The sequence below is a fragment of the Lissotriton vulgaris genome, unplaced genomic scaffold, assembly GCF_964263255.1.
Source record: "Lissotriton vulgaris unplaced genomic scaffold, aLisVul1.2 SCAFFOLD_361, whole genome shotgun sequence".
NCBI classification, from domain to species: domain Eukaryota; kingdom Metazoa; phylum Chordata; class Amphibia; order Caudata; family Salamandridae; genus Lissotriton; species Lissotriton vulgaris.
Window position 1 is genome coordinate 97,351 of NW_028243767.1, and position 25,372 is coordinate 122,722.

Genomic DNA, 25,372 nt, shown 5'->3' on the forward strand with positions numbered 1-25,372 from the left:
TTCAACAGCATAGAATGGTCAACAGTACTGCATGTAAGGAGAAAACAAATAGAGCAGAATCAACAAGGCTGGTTAGTCATTGTCCCTAGATCACAGGAGCCAACCCTAAACAGCCAAGGAGGATTCAGTTCCTATGCACAGGATAAAAATTAAATTGAAGATCTATGATTTAAGGAGTCTAAACATTACTCTCCAATTGCTTGCCCACAACTGACTCCATGTTTTATCAAATAATTGGAAGTTTGGGAACTGCTCAAAAACAAGAGGATCTAGCAAACACCTTGTCACCTTTTTGGTGAAAAGTGTCACTCCTAATTTCTTGACAGTAGAAGCTACCCGATTGCAAAAGCGCAATGGATACCATTTTTAACCAAGCCTTAATCTTTGCAACTATTTTCAGGGCACTCTAGAAAGGTTTATCCCGAATGGGAAAAGCACAACTGATAAAATGTTGAACGGACCATAACAGAGTTGAAAGCTAAAATAAGACTTTCAGAGGATCGGAATTCACCAACCAATCCAGATTGTGGCCCCAAAATTAAGTGGGTTCTTGCACATTATAAGTGCAGTTGACGCTCTTCACGGAATCTCTCGCTGGTTGCTTTACCAGTGGAACCTCTGTATAATTCTCCCAAACACTTTAAGCCCAGCAATAAAAGTTTGTTGCTAACATTGCATATTTTCTTGGCATTTATGCAGGCCTTCGTAGAAAACTAGATGGCCACATTGCAGCCTACAAGTAAGGTCAAAACTACTGATACCTTATGTACCAAACTTTCAAAAGAATGACTTGTCTATACTGAGCTGTGCTGGGTTGAGAGTTCTGTCAATTTTAAGGACCTTCCCCTACTGAAAGCTTGTTGGATGTGAGGAATTGGGATATTAGTCGAGGGGGGGAAACCCACCTCAGATAATAACCACAGTTCTTGTCAGGGTGAACCCTCAAAGTCACTGAATGAGCCTGAGCTCAACTACTTGGTAGCTAGGACACAGAGCAGACAGGCTTGACTTGGAGGCAATCTGCATTATAAAATAATTATGCTGTAATTAAGTCGAAATGCTAAATAATAACAATCCCAAAACAAATTAGAAAACTAGAGTAAAACTTAATAACCTAAATAACCATGATCAAATGAGGGGTACCAGAGATATGAAATAGCACCAAGAAACACAAAGCGCCAATGACCGTCAAAGGTCGTGGTAGAACCGGACCTAGGCGTAATTTGAAGCAGACTACAATGGAGCACAGGTTGGATATATTAACCAGGTTAGTCCAGGTCAAAAATTTTACGTTATGATTTTAGTCTCAATCTGTCACAGCAGTACAATTCTGAACACCCCCCCGGACCTCAGGGGAGGTACTTAGAGACTCACAGGCTGTCAGGCAGAGGCTAACAGCAGTCTAGTCTAGATCCAGTAGTCACTTGTCAGCTGGGCCTTCTTTTTACTTGGGAAGGGGGGTGAGGACCCCTCCACCCCAGAGCCTTTTCAAACCTTAAGGACTACATCCCCCAGGGCCATTCACATTTTTAATAGGGGGGGGGCGTGTATCTCCCCCTTCCCGAGCCTTTATTAGGCCCCGGAGACCGCACCTCTGGGGCAGATATCTTCTTAATGGAGAAGGGAGCATGTCGACTCCCTCCCTGATGTTTGGATGAGACCCAAGGACCTCATCCCACTGTATCTAATGACAGCAGTTTCCAGGGGGTTGATCACCCTGGAACACTGCCGTTCCAAGACGAGAAGACGCAGGCAGGGAAAGTTTCAACTACCTTCCTGCATTGGTGCCTGGCGAGAGCAGAAAGTAAACCGATAAAGCCTGCTCCGGCCACACCTGGGATGGGTGCAGGTAGGGGAGATAAAGGGGACCCTGGGGCTCCCCTCGCATTCCCCAGAGGCCTCCAATTGCTTTGAGTGTCCCGGGTGGTATTGAGGTATGCACAACATTTTTATATTTGCTGCAGCTCTGGGGGACGGGGCCACAGGTGGCCTTGTTATGGCCCGGGAAGGGGGGGGGGGGGGCACACTTGCCTCCTCTCTAACAATATGACGGGAGCCCGAGGTATAGAGTTCCCCAGGGCCTCAAAGGGTTAAGGTGTGCGCTGCATGTCTGCCTAACCTAAAACAATGCAAACCACCTAAGGAGCATTAAAATTGAAAAGGGCGGATCAATGGTCCCATCAGCGGTTCCTTCAAAAGTAAATACTAGTATCCCCAACCAGCAGGACTCAGGTTATCCCTACCCTGCCCCTAATGTTATTTTTTAAAAGGGAAAATATCGGAATCCCCATCCCCCAACAAGCCAGGACTCAGGGTATCCCTAACCTGATTAAAAAAATGGCAGCAGCTAATCAGTGTGAGTGTACATACATAATATATATATACACACACACATACATACACATACACACACATACACACACGTACATATACACACGTACACACACATACATACACACACACACATATATATATATATATATATATACACATATATATACATACATATATATACACACATATATACACACATATATACACATATATACACACACACACACATATACATATATACACACATATATATATATACACATTATATATATATATATATTATATATATATATATATATATATATATATATATTCACTGAAAAAACCATAGGTTTCGCACCAGTTATAGTTAGGTGGAAATTTTATTCGCATAAAACCATTGAAATTCCCACGTTATAGTTAGTTGGACTCACTAACTTGCGCGTGCAATGCACTGCTGATGACGTCACATATTACATCACTCATGACATGGTCAGTGACATCACTGAAGACATCTCAAATGACATCACTGATGACAACTTCCTTGTGACAAAGTGGCAGACCTCCTAGCAGCATAAAATAACCTTTGATACACATTCAAAAATAGAAACTAACATTTTCTTAAAAAAGGAGAAACCAATACCAATTACAACAACTTATTAGGTAATTCCAACATCTACATACACTTCCACTCATTCACCAACAGTTCTATATAGTCACTCATGCATGTACTTACTCATCATATGTACTCATACACCTATATATCCTGTTACCACTAATACTCATCCATATAGTTACTCACACACAAATTCACACATGCAAATAAACTATCAAAAAACCATTTACTTGATTATACTGCTATATACACACCACTACACATACTTCTACAGAAACGGAAAGATATTTACTCTCTTAAACAATCATTTATAAAAACACATACTCACTAACCCACCCATACACACAATCATCCACCCATAGTCTTGCACACATGCTGTCTTCAAAATACATACAAATAGTGAGTCACTCATTCATGCATCTGTGCACTAAGTAATATCCCCCACCGAACCATACAGACACTGATACGGATACTCAAAAACAATAACCCATATACACACTCATGCAGCTACTCACCAACCCATGCAGCCACTTATACACAAAGTGAGACACAGATATTTAAATATTTAAACATTACTCGCTAATATATGTATAAACTAAGATACATTTAATAAGTCAGTTAACCAATCAATTTTACACAAAAAAACATCCATTTAGACATTTACTCATTTATTCTTCCATCAACCTTTAGATATACATATATAAAAAATATTTATTTTTCAGAAAGATACACATTCACTGGATGATGTCATGATGTCATTTGAGATGTCATCAGTGATGTCATCAGTGATGTCATGAGTGAGGTCACTGACCATGTCATGAGTGATGTAATATGTGACATCAGCAGTGCATTGCACGCGCAAGTTATAGTGAGTCCAACTAACTATAACGTGGGAATTTCAATGGTTTTATGCGAGTAAAATTTCCATCCAACTATAACTGGTGTGAAACCTATGGTTTTTTTTCAGTGAATATATATATATATATATATATATATATATATATATATATATATATATATATATATAATTTCTATGGCAAAATGAAACCCCTCATTTTGTTCCTTTTCAAATTAAATGTATTAAGTGTTACCACTTTATTCCAATCAAGATGACTTCAGGTGTGCCATACTTTTGTCAGAAGTAAAATTATTAGCGTTCTAGGTGTTCTTTAGAACACTCTGGGACATTCTGTCATTGGGCTATAGTTGGGCTACATCTGGCTGATATTTGGGCTACATTTGTTTTTTTTGTCTCTGTTGGCCATCATTGGGCTACATTGGGCTACAGTTGGGCTCCAACATATATATATAGCCCAATATATATTTTTTCAAAGTTAAATTTCGTAAAAACCACTGGAGCACATATCTTGAGACATAGCAAAGGCACATCGGGCTACTAGTCCCTACAATTTTGCCAAGTTTGGTGGAAATCCATTCAGCCGTTCGGGCTAAAAGTGAGGTCGACCGTCCTATGGAAATTAACATGGGGAAAACACGTTTTGGGACCCCCCCCTTTTATCTCGGCCCCCGCTTGACGAATCCCCCCGAAACTTTCAGGGAAGGGCCGGAGCTCCGCAAGGCAAATTTGAGGCAATTTTCAGGCAGATTCGTCAACCGTCGCCAAAGTTGTTCACAATAGAATTTTGAGATTTTGCATTGAAAAAAAATCCTAACTAATTCTTTATATATATATATATATATATATATATACACACACACACATACACATCCCACCTCCACATAAAAAGTGCACTGCGCACTATCACTGAAGGCTGCGCTGGACCTCTTTTACTCGCGGCCTTCCCTCTTCCACCTCACGCACTCCAGTTCAAACACCCTGCTACTCGAAATGGATGACAACCTGGGTGTGTGCTTGACCCCTCCACTCTATGAAAATCACACCACTTAAATTGTCCGCTCCCTAATTACTATGTACAGCCTCTGGCCCTCTCTGGCTAGTACCGAGGATCTGCCTGCCCCACGCTGTCACCTGCCACTCATGGTAATCTTACTACCCTTCCCCTACACTCAAATCATCACCTATCCTTGCTCTCACGAGCTCTACCTTTTAAGGACTCACCCCTACCCGATTGGTACAAGATCTGTAGGATCACTGGTATGGCCCTGATTGTCTAGAAAAATATGTCTCTCACTCAGAAGGAGACCATATGAATATCACTAACTTGAAACGTGACAGCACCCTACTTAACCCGCCATGTCTTGCAAGACCCCCCTCAATAAGGTCTACACCCACCAATCTCGTACGCCTATACATCTATACTATTACTCGCGATCTCTTCACTCTCCACCATGACCTCTGTTGCCCAGTGCAAACTGGACACGAGACCAGAGAAGCTTGGTACGAATAGCCACGTAATTAACTACCCGACAAATCTCTCCAAATATTCGACTAAAACCCTGAACCAGACTACGCAAACTTATCCAGAAACCCATATCTCTGACCCCTATTTCTGTAAAAAAAAAAAAAAGTTGCTATTATCAGTGACCTGATCTTTTATACTAAAATAAGAGCTCGGTGCTGATCGGAGTTCCAATCTCTACTTCGAATCGCCTCTAAGAAATGTCCTCACTGTACAATTCCTGGCTGTGACGTCACCCAGAGGGACTCGTAGGCAGGAGTCAAAAATAGGCCGGCTAGCAATTTAAGAAATAAGTTGGATTCGCTCGCAGCGGCTGTTTGGGATACCAGAGACCGGACGGGAGTGAGGGAGACAGCGGGACTCCATTGCCCAGGAGTCCCCGCACTTACCACCAACGCGCTCCTCCCCCTGCACCTTCAAAACCACTCACGGCCCCGCTCCGCGGGAGCCGCTCGCAGCGGCTGTTTGGGATACCAGAGACCGGACGGGAGTGAGGGAGACAGCGGGACTCCATTGCCCAGGAGTCCCCGCACTTACCAAAAACGCGCTCCTCCCCCTGCACCTTCAAAACCGCTTGCGGTTGAGAAGCATGACGGTCCCTCGTACTTGGCTCGGCGCAGAGATCGTGCCCATATTTAAAAAGGGCTCTCCTCTGCTCCCATCCAACTACAGATAATCAGCCTCATTAATGTCCTTCAGAAGATTTTTGCTAGACTGATTCTGGACCTGTTGCAGAACTGGATAGAGGAGTCTGCAATCCTTAGCCCCTACCAGGCGGGTTTAGGAAGAATACCTCCGCTGTGGACCAAATCTTTCGTCTACAACTTCTTTCTTGGAAAACAGTGAGAGCAGAGGGTGGCAGCCTCTATATGGTATTTGTCGACCTCCGCTCCGCCTTTTACCTTGTTACCAGGGGTAAACTCTGGGCAGTCCTTCACCATCTGGGTATTCCCATGGACCTTTTGTCTATTTTAATGAGGCTTCATAAGGCCAATTTTGGCAAAGTAAGATGTGGAAAACGGCACACTCATCCAGATTCCCTGTTGACAGGGGGGTAAGGCAGGGTTGTGTGCTCGCACCAACCCTGTTCTGCCTCTATGTCATCAAGCACCTTAATGGAGTTTCTCATAATGATGCCCCAAAGTAGGCAAGCAATAGGGTCCCAGCAATTACGTTTGCCAATGATACCCTTTTGCTGTCTAAAACCCCCATGGGGGTACAGAGAATATTGGATGGTTTTCAGGAATTCTATACTATTCGAGGTTTGGAGATCAATTCTTTAAAAACTAAATTTATGATCTTCAAATCTCTCAGAACTACTCGGCCAAACCCTAGTCTAGGGGCCACACTTTTGGAAAGGGTAACCACGTTTGACTATCTCGGGTTCACAATTAATGAAAATCTTACATGGGGCCCCCAGCAGATTAAGTCACAGTTAAAACTGGCCCAACTTTCGGGCGGCATTCTTAAACTATCCAACAAATCCACAATTAAACCTCTGGGACTCCCTATGGAGGTCTACAAGGCACAAGCTAGGGGTGCCATTATGTATGGGGGTGAACTCTGGGGTTACTCAGTTAGTCCAGAAATCACTGCGACTGAAAATAAATTCCTATGAGGGTTAGTAGCATTACCGTCTAGTACCCCACTTGTTCCTTTAAGGCTTGATCTGGGCATTAGACCGATTAATGAAGAGCTAGCACTAAAACCCCTGAGATTTTGGCGCAGGCTCTGGTTTACCCCAGAGTTCTCGCAATATAGAGAATAACTTAAGGAGATCATGACCCATACAGGCTCGGGGAATTTTCCCTGGCTTGCATACATAAGGAAAGAATTTATAAGGTTAGAAATCTCCGACCTATGGTCTGATCCAGACAGGGGCTGTACAAAACTCTTGCGCACCGAGCTCAAACATATTCCGTGCCGACAGACTTAATGATGTAAAATGCAATCCACAAATTGCCTCTACAACAGCCTCTTCTTGGTCAAAGATATTTATCTATTTGAGCAATTTTTTGATGACATCTACCCTCTTCCAGCAAAAAAACTATATGTACAGTGGAGGCATGGTGTATTACCACTGCGAGCGCTCACCAGCAGGTGGTCACCCTCTGCCCTGAAAAATTGCCTAGCATGTAAATATGAAACCGAAACTGAACTACACGTACTGTTTTTTTGTTCAGGATACTATAAGGCTAGGAACTATTGGCTTGTTCCCTTATGTAAAAACGTAGGCTTTCGACAATGCATGCAGGCATTCCGAATACTAAAAACTAAAACGGTCCGATTGTATTTGCAGTCTCAAAATATTTGGCTGCTATGTGGCTTAAACACAGGCTATTAATTGCATGAACCTAAGCCTGCATTTTCAGCCCGTGGCATATTGTTTTTTTACATGTTCTTAAAGTGGTATATGAAATCTATTTATTGTTATAACAATTTTAATTTTGGTTAATACTTATGAAATCCGACCAATTGTTTGGGTGGAAAAATGTTGCAGCAATTGTTATTTACATTATGAACTTTGATTGTCATCTATTTTGCACTGTTTTGATATATTTGCTTCTTTTATGGCACACTGCCGAAATAAAGATCTTCTTGACTGCTTGATTCATACATTATGAAAGATTTAATGCCTGAGAAGGGCAGCTAGCAATTTCAGAACTGCTTGTGAAGTACACTTTTCGTGAGAAAGATAAATAGTCTATTTTACAACTGGACACTGGAACCCATTGTATTATATCTTGCTCTGTTTTATTGTAGTTGCATTTATAAAAAGCTTCAGTCCCCAAAGAAGAGTATTAGCATATGGGTTGCATGTTTAAGCATAGAGGAGGGCTTAACTGGTAGAGTACTGATTTGCAGTGAGGCCTGAGTGGGAAGTGTGGAATCGTACATAATTAAGCAAAAGTGGTGCACTTGTACTGACATTGGTACTTGCACTTACATATTTAGTTGCACTAAGAAGATCAAGAAACAGGAGCTTAACATTAACTTATGGTCTTATTTCTCGACTGGAAGGGTGTGGGTATTGACTATGGACTACATAGGTGTTTTTTGTTATGTGTGATGAGAATTCTTGCATTCCTTCAATTGTGTAGCTGCACATATGTTGTGGAGTGGAAAGAATGAATGAGAAAAAAGATGCACATATGGTTTTCTAGTGAGGTAACGTTCTACTTTTTCAAGTGGCAAACTAACAACCCACAGAAATACATTGATTACATGTATCCAGGACTTATGCGTTGTGGAGTCCACCAGAGAGAAGCAAAGGAATCACAGACAGGCATGCATAATTTAGACATCCACAGCAAATGCCCTACAGAATATACCTAGGAACGACAGAGGTCCACTGTGGACCAACCTATGTGAATTCACTGGAAATCTGTTCTATGGAGTCAAATGAGGTGCAAAGGAGTTACACTTACAATAGTTACAGGCAGCTAAATGTTTTGTTGAGTACATGGAGGAGCAACCACTGTGCATGCACAAGGAACAAGCAGCTATGGTCAATACTCTGTAGAGTCTACTCAGGAGCGAGACTGATGTAATCCACAAGGATGCAATCAACTATAGACCGCACTGGTTGACGTTCACTAGAGTCCACCAAAGAGCAAAAAAGGACAAGCGGACAGCCATGCACTTTATAAAGGTACCCATGACAAATGCTCTACAGTCCTGTCATGGGAAGCAATCAAAAGGAAAACACTGGTTATACAGACAGCCAGGTCTACAAAATCACAAACTCGGTACCGGCCCATAACTGAAAACTAGATAAACCAAAAAGACAGGGAAACAAATGATCAAATTAAACATCACTGAGGGCCAACCATAACCACACACATCTCTCATGTACTTAGCCCCTATAGACTACTCAGTGGATGCCTTAGGTGGACTATAGATGGTACTAGCGCACTTGCAGATGCTGGCTACTATGCCGGTCTCCTCTTCTGCAAAGGAAAAGATGAGGAACAATGTAGAGCCATCAGCAAGGTCTAGGCACTGGAGTGAGCAAGACGAAGCAAGAAGTCATGCACTGGGGTTGGTCAAAGTAGCAGTTCTGCAATTCCACTATTAGACCATGGCAACCTTACTCTTTAAGTTTCCTTTACCTGTGACAAGTTACAGTGCTTAATATTTAAGCAGCATGGCGATTAGGTTAAATTGTCCGCACTGATCTCTCGAAAAGGTCTAGATCAAGCATGATGCCCAAGTTAACATCTAGATTTATGAACATCTGCAACAAACAGTTAGCCAGGAGGCCAAATTACACCATGTGAAAGAGGGGCCCAAATTCTGTTACGCCACAAATGTATCAACCACTGTGCAGAGTGCAACTCTATCACAAATAGGACAAAAGATAAGATTTTTGCAAGCTTTTTATCCACTCACCGTATAAAAATGACATGTACATCTTACCTAGTACAATCAGTTCAGCATAACCTTCATTATTTCCCGAAAGATCCTGAGCTGAAACCACAGAGCAGTAATAAACTCCACTGTCGCCCCATGCAGTCTGGTCAATACTGAGGTCAGCATCTGGAAAGGATTGAAAAGCCAGATAATGAAGGGGAGATGAGCACGTCTGGAGGTGGGAGAAAGTGGGTTACGGTTACAAAACAGCTAAAAGTACTCTCAGCATCCTTAACACTACCACTGTTCACAACAAGAGTACGCTTTGGTAGTTCATTTTCTGTGCATTCAATAGGGCATTTTTAATCGGCTGCTCGCCTTACGCTACTTTCTTCCAAGTCATCTCTTATAAATGCACCAAGCAAGATTGCCAAATCTTCTTTAATACATCTTCTGAATTGCGTGGATTGCTTGACGCTATCCTACTTTTCACTCGTTAATGTTCCCTACTAGTCTAACAAGCTTGACAACACTTAAGACTCCACAGCAAAAAAGTTGAGTTCTTTGGCACAGAAATTGTCCAAAACATCAAAGGAAAAGGAAAAAAGCATACATATCCCACCTAAGATGTGGGCAAAACAATATTTCTTTAATTTTTTTTATCTTTTAATTCAAGGTTATATATAATTAAAAAGAACAGAATACAAAAATAATATTGTGTTGGTCAGTTCATCAATTGCTACCAAGCCGTTCCGCCTGTTGAAAAACAGATGTTGGTAAACCAAAAACATCTTCGATGAAAAAAAACATGGACCATAAAGATATCAAACAAGCAGCATTAATTAAACTGCATACTGCTTGGTTTAACCATTGAAAGATGGTGCACACATTGCTTCGAAACGTGTCAGACTAACATGCTGGAACTAGCAATTGATAGGTTATGTACAACACCACACCAAGAGGAATGCCCCCTTATATGTTCAATTTTTACTAATGTTTTCTTTGTAAGCACATGCCTGTCATATTTAGGTTGCTGCCTTTTTTTCTCAAAATGCATTCTTTAACCGCATCGCTGGTGCGGTGATTTTTGCGCTGTGCGGCTGTTTTCGATTTACCGCGATACATGACAGCTCAGCTCGTCATCCGCACACGTCACCCGTGGCTGATGACGAGCTGAGCTCGTCATCAGCATCGAAGGGGTTAAACTTAGTTTACATATGCTTTTTAAGTTTGTATGTGTATTTTAGTGTGAATGGGAAAGAGAATGAATGCAAGAATGAATGACAAAATGCACGTATGGCGTGTTTAGTGCCCAAACTCACAAGAGACTTAAGACACAATTTCTAAGCCAGGCTATTACTATTTCTTGATTTATTCAAGGAATCTCAAACTGGGACTCCATTTTTCATGTTCAGAATCATATTGATCATGAAAAAACGGCCTCCTTTTCTGAGGTATTTATCACCAAATCGCACAAACAACTGAATGCTAGTGTGCTTCTTTATGTGGACAGAAAGTCTTTATTTGCCAGCAAATTTATTTTGACACCTTTTTAAGGGCACTTTTCACCAAGAAAACTATGAGCTGATGAAAACCTTTTACAAAATACCAAACCCATTTAGATTCCACTTTACATAAAACCTGTTCCGGTGATGTCTGCTGACAAAGTTAGTCTCGAATTTGACACATCCTCTGGAGATTGAGGCATCAATTGAGTAACGTGTACAAAGCCTGTAAGCCTCACAGCTGCTTCATAGTAAGTCTCACCGCAGAAAGCGTACATTCAAGTGCTACAGTGGGCTTCTATTTAAAGTCACACAAGACACTTGATAAGAGCCAAAAAGAAAGGGTTTACTTACTCTACTGTACTTAATTTTATATAATGCGGTTAAAAAAAAACACCAAATGCACAATTTGTAACCATAGTATCAAACAGCTAGAAGAAAGAATAAGGGTCTGCATGCGGCTGGACAATAGATTCATACTGCAACCATGTTGGAACTGATGAAGTTGCTTAGAGCTAACCACTTGCCCACCACCAATAACAATCAGCAGATTATCAGTGCAAATTTGGCAAAAATATCTAATAGCATATTTTGAAACACAATTCACCACAGGCACACTTTTGTGTCAAAGATTGCCGCTGCACTTGTGAGTAAATGAGAGGAGCACAGATATGCTTAGTGAAACACAGAGTACACATTTGGCAGCATGCAGTCTTAAGAACAATTGTTACTTACCTGTAACAGGTGGTTCTCCAGTATTGGTGTCTTTCATAGATTCACATGCTTGAATATTCCCAGTCGTCGAAGTGGGAGTCCCACAGTAAATAAAATAGCAATAATGCTAAATAAATATAAATATATATAATATATATGTAAATATAATACAAGATAAAGAACAGGAAACATAATAGAAACCTCAAAAAACTATTCCTACATAGGAATGCATGGTAAAGAGAAAAAGAACTTGTAACAGTGTCATTATGTTAGTCCAAATTACAGCCAATCAGGCGTCAGCACCCTCTAGAACCTTCTCCTCAGAAGCTCAAGCCCTCAGATTTTCGTAGCACAAGTAACCAAGAGCGTATGAGGAGAACAGAGAGCCTCTGAGGGGAGGAGGGTGGGTCGCATGTGAATCTATTAAAGACACCAATACTGGAGAACCACCTGTTACAGGTAAGTAACAATTGTTCTTCTCCAGTATTAGGGGTGTCTTTCATAGATTCACATGCTTGAATAGAATAGAAAGCAGTAACCTCCGAGAACTGAGATTGCTAGGTAAATATATGGAGGGAAACAAGACAGTACCAGAAATAATACAGTCATGTTACACATCATAGCAATCACAGTAAAACATCAAGGAGGAGGGAACAGAGGCTCACCTTATTGAAAAAGATGGCGAAGCACTGCCTGTCCCACTGCGGTATCCGCTTCATTGATGGCATCCAAACAGTAATGCTTGGTGAAAGTGTGCCTGCTGGACCATGTCGCTGCACGGCAAATCTGATGAAGAGGCACACCAGCAAACAAGGCAGTGGATGAAGACATCGCCCTCGTAGAATGAGCCCTCACTGAAGACTGTAATGGTTTACCAGCTTGTTGGTGGCAGAAAGCAATGGCTGAGGAAAGCCACCGAGCAATTGTTGGCTTGGATGTCCCTTGCGCAGCCGTCCGTAGGCAATGAACAGCTGGCCGGACTTGCGGAAGGAGGCAGTTCTAGCAATATAAAATTTAAGGCATCGTTTGATGTCTAAAGAGTGTAAGCGCTGCTCCGCCGGAGACTTAGGGTCCGGAAAGAAAGTTCTCAGGAACACAGGCTCATTCAAATGAGTCTTTCGGTACTTTAGGTAGGAAAGAGGGGTTGGTGTGGAGCGCCACTCTGTTAGGCCTGAACTGAAGGTAAGGAGGCTTGATAGTGAAAGCGTGCAGGTCGCTCACGCGACGAGATGAGGTCAAAGCCAAAAGAAGTGCAACCTTCCAGGTGAGGAATTTGATATCAGTTTTATGGATAGGTTCAAATGGTGACTTCATAAGTTGGGATAGTACAACATTAAGGTGAAAGATGGAGGAGGGGGCCGAACAGGTGGGAACTTGCGGAAAAGTCCTTTGAAGAATTGACGTATGATTCTGGATGAGCAGAGGGAAGAAGAGCCATCGTGTCGGAAACGAGATATCGCAGCTAAGAAAACTCTCAGGGTAGAATGAGAGAGTCCGGACTGAGCAAGGCTTAAGAAGAATGGAAGAAGCTGCTCTGGAGTGGAATAGATGGGATGGACATTGGCTGTAACACACCAATGGCTGAATCTCTTCCACTTGAGTTTATAAGTCTTGATGGTAGACGGAGCCCTAGCTTGAGCCAGTATGTCTCTGCATTCCTGAGATAAGTTCAAACCTGCGAATTCAAGGTGCTCAGATTCCATGCCCACAATTGTAGCGTGGAGGGGTCCGGATGACACACTAGGCCTCTGTCCATTGATAGTAGGTCTGGACGAGGGCGCAGAGGAATGGGCTCGCATAGGGACAACAGAGGCAGTTCTGAAAACCATGCCTGTCTGGGCCAAAGAGGTGCGATCAACAGGATGTGGCAAGGTTGTCTGCGCATCTTCCACAGCACCTGCGGTATTAATGGAATCGGCGGAAAAGCGTAAGCGAATAGATCGCACCAGTCTATCAAAAGGGCATTCCCGCACGACCCGGGGTGGGGATGCCAACTTGCATAAGACGGGCATTTCCGATTCTCCGGTGTTGCTAAGAGGTCTAGATCTGGGTGACCTCACTGGTGAAAGACAAGATCTAGAGTTGGCTGGTGTAGTTCCCATTCGTGCGTTGAGGAAGTGGACCTGCTCAGAGAGTCCGCCAAAATGTTGGACACGCCCGGAAGGTGGACGGCTGTCAAGGTGATCTGGTGGCAGAGAGCCCAATCCCAGATGGACTGGGCCAAGTGAGACAGATGAGGAGACTTGGTTCCTCCCTGTTTGTTCACGTAGTGCATACTGGTGGTATTGTCCGTTTGGATTAGCACGGATTCCCCGTGAACTACAGGGAGGAATGACTTGAGCACTAGGAAGATCGGCATCAACTCCAGCCTGTTGATATGCCACTTGCGCTGGGGCGGAGTCCACTTGCCCTTAATGGATAGGCCCTGGAGATGAGCGCCTCACCCCTGCAGGGAGGCATCTGTCGTCAACGTGAGATCTGGTGCATGAACGAGAAAGGACGTTCCCATTTCCAGGTTCGTAGGTTGTGCCCTCCAAAGCAAGCTCTTTCTCATGCGAGCAGTTACTGCGACAAGGTCGTTGAATGACCCGGAGACCTGACGCCACTGTAAGTGCAGTTCTTCCTGAATGGGACGGGCGCGCAACCTGCAGTTTGGGATCAGTGCGATACAAGATGAAGCCATTCCCAACAATGATTTTAACTTTCGAATGGAAACTGACTGTTTTCTTTGAATGAGGGAGACCAGACGAAGGAGCTTGTGACGTCGCTCGTTGGGGACGAACGCTTTTCAGAGCTTCGTGTCTAGGATCGCTCCCAAGAAGGATCTGGTCTGCAGAGGTGCAAACTGTGACTTTTCTACGTTGATGGTCAACCCCAGGGACTGAAACACCTGCTGGCAAAGGCGAGTGTTCTGAATGAGCTGATGGTGGGATTGAGACTTTAGAAGGCAATCGTCCAAATATGGAAAGATTTGAACGCCTTGTAGACGCAGGTGAGCCACCACAGGGGCCAGTACCTTCGTGAACACACGAGGAGCTGATCGCAGCCCGAAGGGCAGTACTTTGAATTGAAAATGCATTGGCCCCACCTTGAAACGTAGGTACTGGCGATGTTGGATAATATGGACATGAAAGTAGGCGTCTTGAAGGTCTATGGTGGTCATGAAATCCTTGCTGGATAGAAGACGCAGGATTTCCTGTAACGTCAGCATGCGGAACGATTGGGACTTTAAGAACTGGTTGAGAGCCCTCAGATCCAGAATGGGTCGCCAATCTCCGGTCTTCTTGAATATGAGGAAGAATCGAGAGTAACACCCCTCTCCTCTTTGATGTTTCGGAACCACTTCGACTGCCCCTTTTGACACAAGAAGACTAACCTGACGGAAAAGCTCCTCGAGGTGTGGAGAAGGCGGGCCATGAGGTTGAGTACACGGAGGAAGCTCTACAAACTCTAGGGTATGACCCCTTCATACAATGTCCAAAACCCAGCGGTCCGAGGTGATCGAGGACCACTGAGAATAAAACAGAGATTCGACCTCCAACACTTTGATGGTGAGAAAAGTCATTGGCGCTTAGAGGTGGATCCCCGGTAAGAGGACTTTCCTCTGTAAGGCCTGGAGGACTGCTGGCGAGACTGCTGATTGGGCGTGTAACGTTGGCCGCTCTGATTGTATGAACGGTATTGCTGCCCACCTCGAACATTGGAAGAAGTGCCGCGTCCGCGCGCACCTCGAAAGGACTGCTTCTGAAATTGCAACGTGTCCAAAGACTTTGCCGTATCGGTGTCTTTTTTGATGGACTCCAGGGCATCATCAATATGGGATCTGAATAACGATTCCCCATCATAGGGCATGTCCAGTATTCTGGATTGGACTTCCTGCCGGAAGGATGTGGACTTTAGCCAACCTTGTCGTCGGAGTGCAGCCGCACTTGCAAGCAGACGGAATCCTGTGTTAGCCACATCAACTGCAGTGTCGATCATTTCTTCTGACGTTCTCTGGCCATCTCGAAGGATCTGTAGAGCGTCAGCCTTGGAAGCATCAGGTATTAGTTCTATCAGATCTGAAATGTCTGACCACATCTGTCGGTCATAACGTCCCAAGATGGCTAAGGCATTGGCTGCCCGGACAGATGTGGAAGCCATCGTTGAGAACTTGCGGCCAATAGCATCCAGACGTCGACGCTCCCTATCCGGAGGGGCTGTTATAGGAGCCGCTGGGTTCCGGGCTCGACGCTGTGCGGCCTGGGGGACTACCGCGTCCGGCTTGGGGTGAGAAAGGAGGCAAGCCGGAGAGCCAATCGGGGCCTTGTACTTCTTCTCAAGGCGCGGTATCTGTGCAGGTAAGGAGTTTGGAGCAGTCATGAGCTTAATTCCTTCCTTTCAAACAAAATCGATGATAGGAATTGTGTAGGTCTGTTTATAAGGTTTGTCTTTAAAATCATAAAGGAAACAGTCCTCCTCACGTTGTGATCTTAGTAATTTGAAGCGCAGAGCCGCTTTATCCATTAAGAGATGGAAACTGGCGATATCCACAGGAGGTGAATCTCCAGAGTTCCCTGGCTGAGGTGAGGGCGTCTGTGCCCGATAATTATCCCATTCCGCCATATCCTGGTCGCCTGCTTCATCCGAATTGTCTGGGACCTCTCCGTCCTCGCGCTCAGGGACCTCCACATCATCCGCATCCTGCGGATAAACCGTTGTATGGATCCTAATAGAGGTCTGAACCTGAGCCGAAGTTGTAGGTGGTAACACAGGCGGCCGAGAAGGTGGAGGCAGTGCTACGGTAGCCGGAGATGGTGCCGGTGTACTCTGTTGCGTAGCTGGGAAACGGCGGTTGTAATCATCTAGCATATGCTGGAGATTTGAGATCAGAGTTAAAGGAATGGTAGCCATAGGGACTTGAACCAGCTGTTCCTCAGATTGAGACTGTTGATCACCGTCACCTTCGTCAGAATCCGAGTCCTGACACTTAATTATTAAGTCAGATGGACTGTGTGCCGCTCCAAAAGGTATCCCCTTCATGTTCTGAGTCAGTTTCAGGCTCAGATGTAGTGGCAAACATTGGAGAAGGTGGTTGCAGCTCTGGGTCAGAGAGCTGGTGACACGGAGCCTTATCGCGACGTTGAGAAGAGTCTGAAGTCTTCAAAGGCACTAACGGCAACGAGGCAAAGGAAAGTGGTGCCACCGTCGACGTTAACGTCGACGATACAGAATTGCTCATCGACGAAGAAAGTTTTGGAGAAATCATCGTCTTCGGGGCCACTGTCAATGGTCTATCAGCTGTAGACGAGGCCGTCGACGAAGCAATCGTCGACGGAACGGTAGTCGACGCCAGTGGAACTTCCATAGACTGAGTCTTCGGCGACGAGGCTTTTGTCGTCAATGTCTTAGTCGACGAGTCCTTGGTCGACGGAATATTCGTAGACGAGATCTTGGTCGACGGAATCGCCGTCGACAAAGATTTCTTGGAGACTTTCGTCGACGAGGATTCTTTCTTCTTCGTCGACGAGGAAATGGGTATCGTCGACGGAACTGGCTTACAAGGCAGGGCAACCCTCGTCGTCGATAAGGAAAAAGCTGAGGTAATAGTCAGCGTCGTCGTCGAGGATGCAGCAAATATCGTTCTCGTCGTCGGAACGCTCGTCGACGCTCCCGTCGACGACGGAACTTTGAGAGGCGTGGAAACACCTCGAGAAGCAGCAGAAGACGCCTGATAGCCAGGTCTCGTGGGCGTAAAAGTGGTAGGAGTGGCAGAAGACACCCCAGGAGCTAGAGGCAAGGCCAACTTCATCTTTTTCAGGAAAGGAGATGGAACATCCTGCAAACTACCACGCTTGGATGCTGCTGAAGAAAGTCCTGAATAAAAACTTTCTGCGTCTGACAAGACTGAATCCTTGTCTTTTAAACGTTGAAGCCAAAGGAGAAGGCGCCTTCTCGGTCCTTCAGAGTCTTAGTAGAAAACGTTCTACAGAACTTGCAGCTGCTAGCCTCATGATCAGGATATAAACAGTATATACACTTCTGGTGGGGGTCCTTTTCAAAAAGGCGCAGCTTCCCACAAGAAGAGCAAGGTCTAAATAAAGACTTCTTACTTGACATGTTGTGAAAAAACACTGGAACTAGATGAGTAGAGGTGAAAACTGAGCAGAGCTCAGGGAGACTCCCTTCACACGACGTGCAGTAGAAAATCTCAGGGCTTGAGCTGAGGAGAAGGTTCTAGAGGGTGCTGACGCCTGAATGGCTGTAATTTGGACTAACATAATGACACTAATGTGTTGCAAGTTGTTTTTCTCTTTACCATGCATTCCTATGTAGGAATAGTTTGAGGTTTCTATTAGGTTTCCTGTTCTTTATCTTGTATTATATTTACATATATATTATATATATTTATATTTATTTAGCATTATTGCTATTTTATTTACCGTGGGACTCCCACTTCGACGACGGGGAATATTCAAGCATGTGAATCTATGAAAGACACCCCTAATACTGGAGAAATATAATTAAACCACTTTTAACAGCACTGTTGAACTTTTAGTCAGAAGCACACAAACTCTTACTAGTCAGCGTCGACATTAGCTCAAAAACAAAATACTAAATATGGAAGGCAAAACAATACCACATAGATTGAAGGATGCAACATGTGATAATAATCTCTGAAAATGTAAAGTATTTACATTGGAACTAATGTAACTGTACATGAACATATTATTTCAATGCCTTAAGTGTAGCAAGGTATCAATGCTAAATTAAACCAAAGATGTCGATCCTAGTTTGTTTTCTAGTTTATGCATGTTCTTGCTCTACTATGTTGAGCAGAATTTAAAATGTCAACATTGGAGAACATGTCGAGTATAAAGAAGTTTATTGGTAGAGTTATACAAATTAACAGAAATTAGAAAATGGCAGTCGGGTTAAGTAAGCCAGGCATGCCACAGAGTTCCCTCCATCATATAACATGAATATCAAGTCTGGAGAGATTGAGCTGGTCCACAGGATACCATTATATCACATCTGATAACATACATAGGGGTTACTATGCAAGCTTTGCATCTATCCTACAACACACAGGTAACTTTTAATATTAATAAGGTAATTAATGCTAACTTAATACATATGTTGATGTTTGTTTTCTCATTTATGCAAGTAATTGCTATTACTATTAGTTGTTAAAACAGTTCTTAAACTGTGGTCAGGGTATTCTTGGGGGCCCACAAGACCTACTCAGGGGGGTCAGCAACTGTTTTACAAAATGATTAAAATGTATTAAAATTAATAAAGTAAAGAAGCAAAATTGAAAATGTTGACATTTTCTCTACAAGTGATTGTGTACTAAATAAAATATTTTAGTGCGCGAGAATTTTCTTGATATATACTTGTTTTGGTTTATCGTTTTGAGATTCAAATAATAGAAATGCTAAGGCCCAGGGTCCACGGCTTCCAATAACGATTCAGGGGGGGATCCAGGAATTCCAGTAATGATTCAGTGGGGGCTCACAAAAGTCAAAAGGATAACAACAGCTGCTCTACTAGGTTGATCAGCATTTACAATGTTAACACTGGAGAACATGTGGAGTGTAAACAGGTTTCTTGGTAGTGTATTACAAATGAATAGAAATTAGAAAATGATCTTCTGATAAGTGAGATAGGCCGCTATAGCACTTCCCCCACCATGTAACATCGATATCAAGTCTAAAAAGATTCAGCTGGTCTAGAGGGACCCATTAATAGAACATCTGATTACACAGATTAGGGGTACTATGCAAGCATTGCATCTATCGTCCAACAGACAGGTTTCTCTCAATCTCTTAAATTACAATGGCAAAATAAAAAGCTTTTAAGGAAAAACATACATACTGTTTGTAATGGTGATTCTACGGCCTTGGTAGAAATCTCCCAGAGTGACAGCGGAGCCCTGTTTAGTAGCTACCACTCGGACAGTCCTTGTGCTGTCCTGGCACTCCACATAAGGATTATATCCTGGGCTGTTTGCCTGTAGTACACTGTTGATTTGAGTGTCTTGGCTGGTTGGATTTAAAGCATCTGTGAGCCGGCTCCTGCAGTAAGATTTATATTTCCAGATGACAACAGGAGGCTGAGTAGCAGAGGTTTGATAATTGCACTGTAAAGTGATTGGCTGGAATAAAATTACCACGTTGAATGCATTCGGAACTGTAACTTGTACTGCAGTGGAAGGATCTACAAGAAACACCAAAAAATACAGATTATAAAGGGTTAAGCACCACAAAATCACAACAAATCATTATCTATACTACTATAATAAAGGAAGAACTTTGCACCTTTAAGGCGGGTAAACTCGAGAACCACAGCGCCAATCCACACGCCCGATACATCATTGTAATCGTCAGGGTGTGCAGATGGACATAGGCTATATAAATAAAAAATATATACGTTATTTAAAAAATTGACGATAAAAAAAAAAAAAGTAGTCCCTTGCAAGTAGCGCCGGCCGGGACCTGCGTGGTGACATCAAGGGGAGGAGAAGTGACGAACGGCGGTGAGGACCGGCGGAGCAGTGAAATGAGGAGCGAGGGGGAGGAGCGGCGGCTGAGGTAAGGCTCCGGGTAGGCGGGGGTCGGGGCAGGCCGGGGACGGGGCAGGCAGGGGCCCGAGCTGCTTGACAATGTCAGGGCGGGCGGGGGCCGGGCTGCTGCACAATGTCGGGGCGGGTGGGGGTCCGGGAAGCCTGATTGATACCCGGACAAGGTCGGGACGGGCTGTTATAATATAAAGGAACATCTTAGGAATCTGATTGAATGTGTAGGAATTAAGAAAAATAATATGATCTTCCTTATGAAAATCCGTGCTACCGTTGCAAAACGTATGGAGAGCTTGGCTTTTAAATAATGTCAAGTTTCTAATATAAGTAATCTGAAAGTGAAAGAGGTGGCATACAACAAGTATTTTAGACAGTTCATCCAAGTTTGTCACAGAAAAGTTATACACGGAAAAAAATGCAATACTGGACTCAATTTTGATTATACAATTATATTACGGATTTGCAGAAGGGAATGACGCTGCGGTCAACATTACAGTGAGATGGTCCTTTACATCAAGGTTTATGTAGCAGCCCGAATGCCATCCAATATAGGAGAAAGTGGACAGACATTCTACAAGTCATCATTTATTTAAATCACCAAAAAAGATGCAGTCAGCAGGGAGCCTCTTTCAGAGGATAGAATGCATAGCTGGAGGGCGAGAAGGTTGGAATGGAGAAGCTAGGCCATGGAAGTGAAGGGGTAAAAAACATGCGAGTGCAGCAAACCCAAGAGTGCGTGCTGGGCAAGAATTAATAAAGTACCTGAGGCAGGTCACCAATTTCACCAGGGTTCTAATCCAATATATAAACTGCCATGGAAGCAAAGTCCCACATTGAGTCAACTTCAGTATTAGTGTTATTTATTTTTAGGTCTCGCTGAGTCAGCGCATGCGCTACTTTGCGAGACATTTTGTAAGCAGGTTTTAAAAGTGCTGCTAGCAAAGGCTTGGCCACCAGCTTGCTGTTACGCGCACAAGCGCGCGCAACATGCACAGCTGCCATTTGCCACTCGTCAGCCTGCTTTCACTTTTAAAGTTGTGTGAAAAGTGCTGCTAGCAAAGGCTTGGCTACCAGCTTGCTGTTACGTGCACAAGCGCGCGCGACGTGCACAGCTGCCATTTGCCACTCACCAGCCTGCTTTCACTTTTAAAGTTGTGTGCGCGATTGCGTCACTTTCAGGTCCGCGCCAACCCGCCCCCCCCTCTCTTCCTCAGCAACACTTTCAGCTTGAGCTTTTACTTTCGCGGCTGAATGCGCGCGCACACACGAGCGATCATCTTACTTTCGCGGTCAATGCTGGTTTGTTTAGCCTCAGCTTGCTCTCTGCCCCTACACCACCTGCCGGTCAGAGAACGGGTGACGTTTAAGGCCCTCTGTGTAGGGCATCGCATCCTCCATGGAAAAGGCCCTAAGTACCTGCACAGTCTCCTCAAACGTTACGAGCCTACTCGCCAGTTGAGATCTGGTGGCACAGGGCAGGTTCAGGTCCCTAAGTTCAAAAGAGTGCGAATGGGTGGACGGTCCTTTAGAGTGCAGACCGCCATCCAGTGGAACAAACTGCCAATGAGATTGAGATTGGAGACATCAGAGCCCGCATTCCCAAGAGAGCTCAAAACAATTCTCTTCCCCAAAGACTCTACTTAGGCTGGATGTAAGCTATAGCTGAAGCGGCAACAGTTCAATAGCGCGGGGACACACTTGCTAGTGAACCATGCGCTTTACAAGCTGTATAAAATAAAATAAATAAGTTTCCAGGTTGTTTGGCGGCCGCCGGGGCGGATTCTACTTTCTGCTTTTCAACGGGTAGTCTCTGACAACCCGTTGAGGTACATTCACCTACCCACCGACTCCTACACATACAAATGCCTTGCAATTTACCAGACACTTAAGCGTGGGCATATTTCAACAAGTGCTACATGGCGGCAGTCCGTCGCAAGGGAGCGCTTTGCGAAACAATGAAATAATTAAACCAAGACTCTATGGGGAGTCTTAGGTTGGCGTCGACAACCGAAGCAACCGCTCGTGGCCACATCGAATCTCGCGGTGGTCTGCAGTCCGTGTCTTCAACCGCTTTACTCGTGTCTAGGAACGGTGTAGGTGACAGAGGGACAGGGGCTCAGTCTATAGTGCAGAAAGTGTGAACCTGCGAAAGCGCCTTCCAGCTTCAGAAGTCAGCACCAGGTGCGAGCTGTGGGTCTGTCTGAGCAGCCAAAGGGACGCACACAGCGCACTTTGAAACGTATAGTATATTATGATAGGCAACCTGTATATCAGAAGTAGAATTTATTTGTGTGTTTATGTGAGCGCACACGTGTAGGTAGAAGGCGTTTTCAACACTAGTTTAGGTTACAAAACATGCTAACGAGAAGAACTGTAATTGTATTTGAAAATAAACCCAGTGAAAAAATGCGATGTCTCATTAAAGGCTGAAACACATCAATAAACATGTTTTCACAAAAACAAAAAGGAAAAAAAACTGTTACGGTTTTACAAAAATCTTTATGCAACCCAAACAATTTGTTGGGTCAGTAACCTACATCCACACAGAACAATTCATAGTGTCATACCATGGGTTCCCAAGCTTTTACAGAAACGTGTTAGTATTTTAGTACTGATCTGTGATGTTATTTGTTTTAAAATACCGTGATTATACTTCCTGGTACTTTTCAGAAGTCCGTTTTTTGCATTGTTGTGGCCTGGGCCCAATGTTTCCTTAATTCTATTTGCGAAGTTGTACTTCCAATGATTTTATTTTATTTGTGAGCAACAGTGGCTGAATATGCACATTGTTCTGGTGAACAGTATGTAAATGCACATTCATATAGCGCTTCTCATGCGTCTTCAAGCGCCTTTCTTCAATAAATGGGAATTCTTTTATGTGTTTTATAGACTGGTGTCTTTTTTTTTGAAAGACCTTTATTGAGAATATTAAAGTGGTAAACACAGCTTATAGCCTACAACCCGCAAGGCCGGCCGCTTCATATACTCATGTTTCCAATACTGTTCGCATGTACACAGCCGTAAGGCCGACAACCCTGGGGTCCGGCGGCGTAGCAGCAAAGTGTCTCGCATGGCTCACTCCATGCCGTGTTTTACAATTATTAGGTCTATCATTTTTATATTTTGCTGTTTCATGAACCATAACTCGTAACTAAGATCAAGATAAACATTCACACATATTGACACATACCATGTCTGCCTCTACCCACTGATTAGGTCCATTCATATACAGTGATGTAACTAAGAGCTATACCCTAAGTATGATGTATCGTCATTTTTCTCACATGACCTATTCCACCATCCCACTCCTTCTAGTCACCTTCTTCCTCTTCGTCGGAACTCAGATTACCGTCTTCCGGTAAGGGGTCACACAACTCTCCTCTGTATACATTCCAAGCGGACCATACTTTATTCCATTTACGGGGGCAGGCCCTAAGCACATATACTGTCCTCTCCATGTACATTAGTAAGTCCATGTTCCTACTCCACATCGACGCCGCAGGCAAGTCTGGAGCGCCCCACTTCTGTGCAATATCTCTTTTAGCCACCATGACCGCTAAAGTGGCCCATATGAGGTCGTACCTAGACAAATCGTTTGGTTCCCAAATATTTAAGAGGCATTTTCGCGGTTCCGGTATTAGGGAAATTTGAAGTGTTTGCGAGATAGTGCGCATTACCTTTCACCAAAACTCCATTATGCGTGGGCAATCCCAGAGTGTATGGAACAGTGTGACTGGTGTCTTTTTAAGAGTGCATTCGTTCACTGAAGGTACTCCAACTATGAGCGATCACATTTTACACCCTTAAATGCAGGTTTACTACCATTATTAAACATTTATGTGTCTACACATTTATGAGTTAATGTACGTTCCTTTGGGTGCAGAACTGAATTCGATAACGTTGCACGTGCCATTATGTCGACATAACATCTGGATACACAGAGGGAATAGGTTTGAGAGGATCGCGTCCGTTATCTTTTCGGTAGGTGCGACTTAGTTCACTGTGGTTATGGTAGTCACACTTTCTTCTTCATCCAGGTGAATCTTTTTGCATGATTGTTAAAGTTCCGCGTGGTTAAATTTCTTTCAAGGCGTGCGAAAAATTTCAGATGTTTTATATATTTGTTGTAATGTCAGCCCACAGTCTACTAGTCTTTGAAGTGTTGCCCTTAGGTGCGCATGGTGTTCCTCTAGTGTCGCTGAGTACACCAGGATGTCATCACTGAGGTTGATGACTCAGTTCAGCCCGGACAACACCTTCCGTATGGCGTTTTGAAAAACTTCTGCAGCGGAGGACACACCGAAACTCCGCCGTCTGTAGCGACGTAGACCTACGTGGGTTGAGAAGGTAGTTATGTATCGACTTGCTGGCTCCAGTTCAAGTTGATGGTATCCCGAATTGAGGTCCAACTTCGAGAACCATTTTGCCCCGTTCAGGTCAGCCACTATGTCGTCCATGGTAGGGGTGATGTGCCTTTCCCTTTTGACTGCGACGTTGGGTAGCCTCATATCTACGCATAGCCAGATCGCCCCTGGCTGTTTGGGCTTAGGCGCTACTACCAGCGGGGATACCCATGGCGTCGGGCCCGACACCTTTTCTACACTCCCAGGTCTTCCAGTTTCTGGAGCTCTTCTTCCACCTGTGGCCTCAGGTTGAATGGTACTAGTCTGTGTCGGAGGGATACTGGTTTTACGGAGGGGTCGATGTGGAGTTTGAATCTTTTCCCCTTCAGTTTTCCTAGGCCTTGGAACAATGCTGGGAACTCTTTCAAGAGGATGTCTGCATGTGCCTGGTGTACCTGCTTCGCGAAGAATACGAGCCCGAGGTCTTTCGCTGTGTGGCAGCTCAGCAGGGTACCTTTCTTTCCTTCGGTGATGTGGAATCGTGTTTCTGTCGAGTACTCACCGTTGATGACGGTCGTCTGTAAGAC

The 25,372-nt window shown here is 44.0% G+C and overlaps 1 protein-coding gene across 1 annotated transcript in view; it reads right to left on the reverse strand.

Moving 5' to 3' along the window:
• LOC147668236 (lipolysis-stimulated lipoprotein receptor-like) overlaps window positions 1-25,372 on the reverse strand; it is a 119,151-nt gene that overhangs the window by 56,032 nt on the left and 37,747 nt on the right. The window contains exons 2-3 of the mRNA XM_086948678.1: window positions 19,740-20,081; window positions 9,730-9,849 (exon numbers count right to left, since the gene is read on the reverse strand). Of these exons, the coding sequence (XP_086804804.1) occupies window positions 9,730-9,849; window positions 19,740-20,081 (462 nt within the window). The remainder of the gene's footprint in view (window positions 1-9,729; window positions 9,850-19,739; window positions 20,082-25,372) is intronic.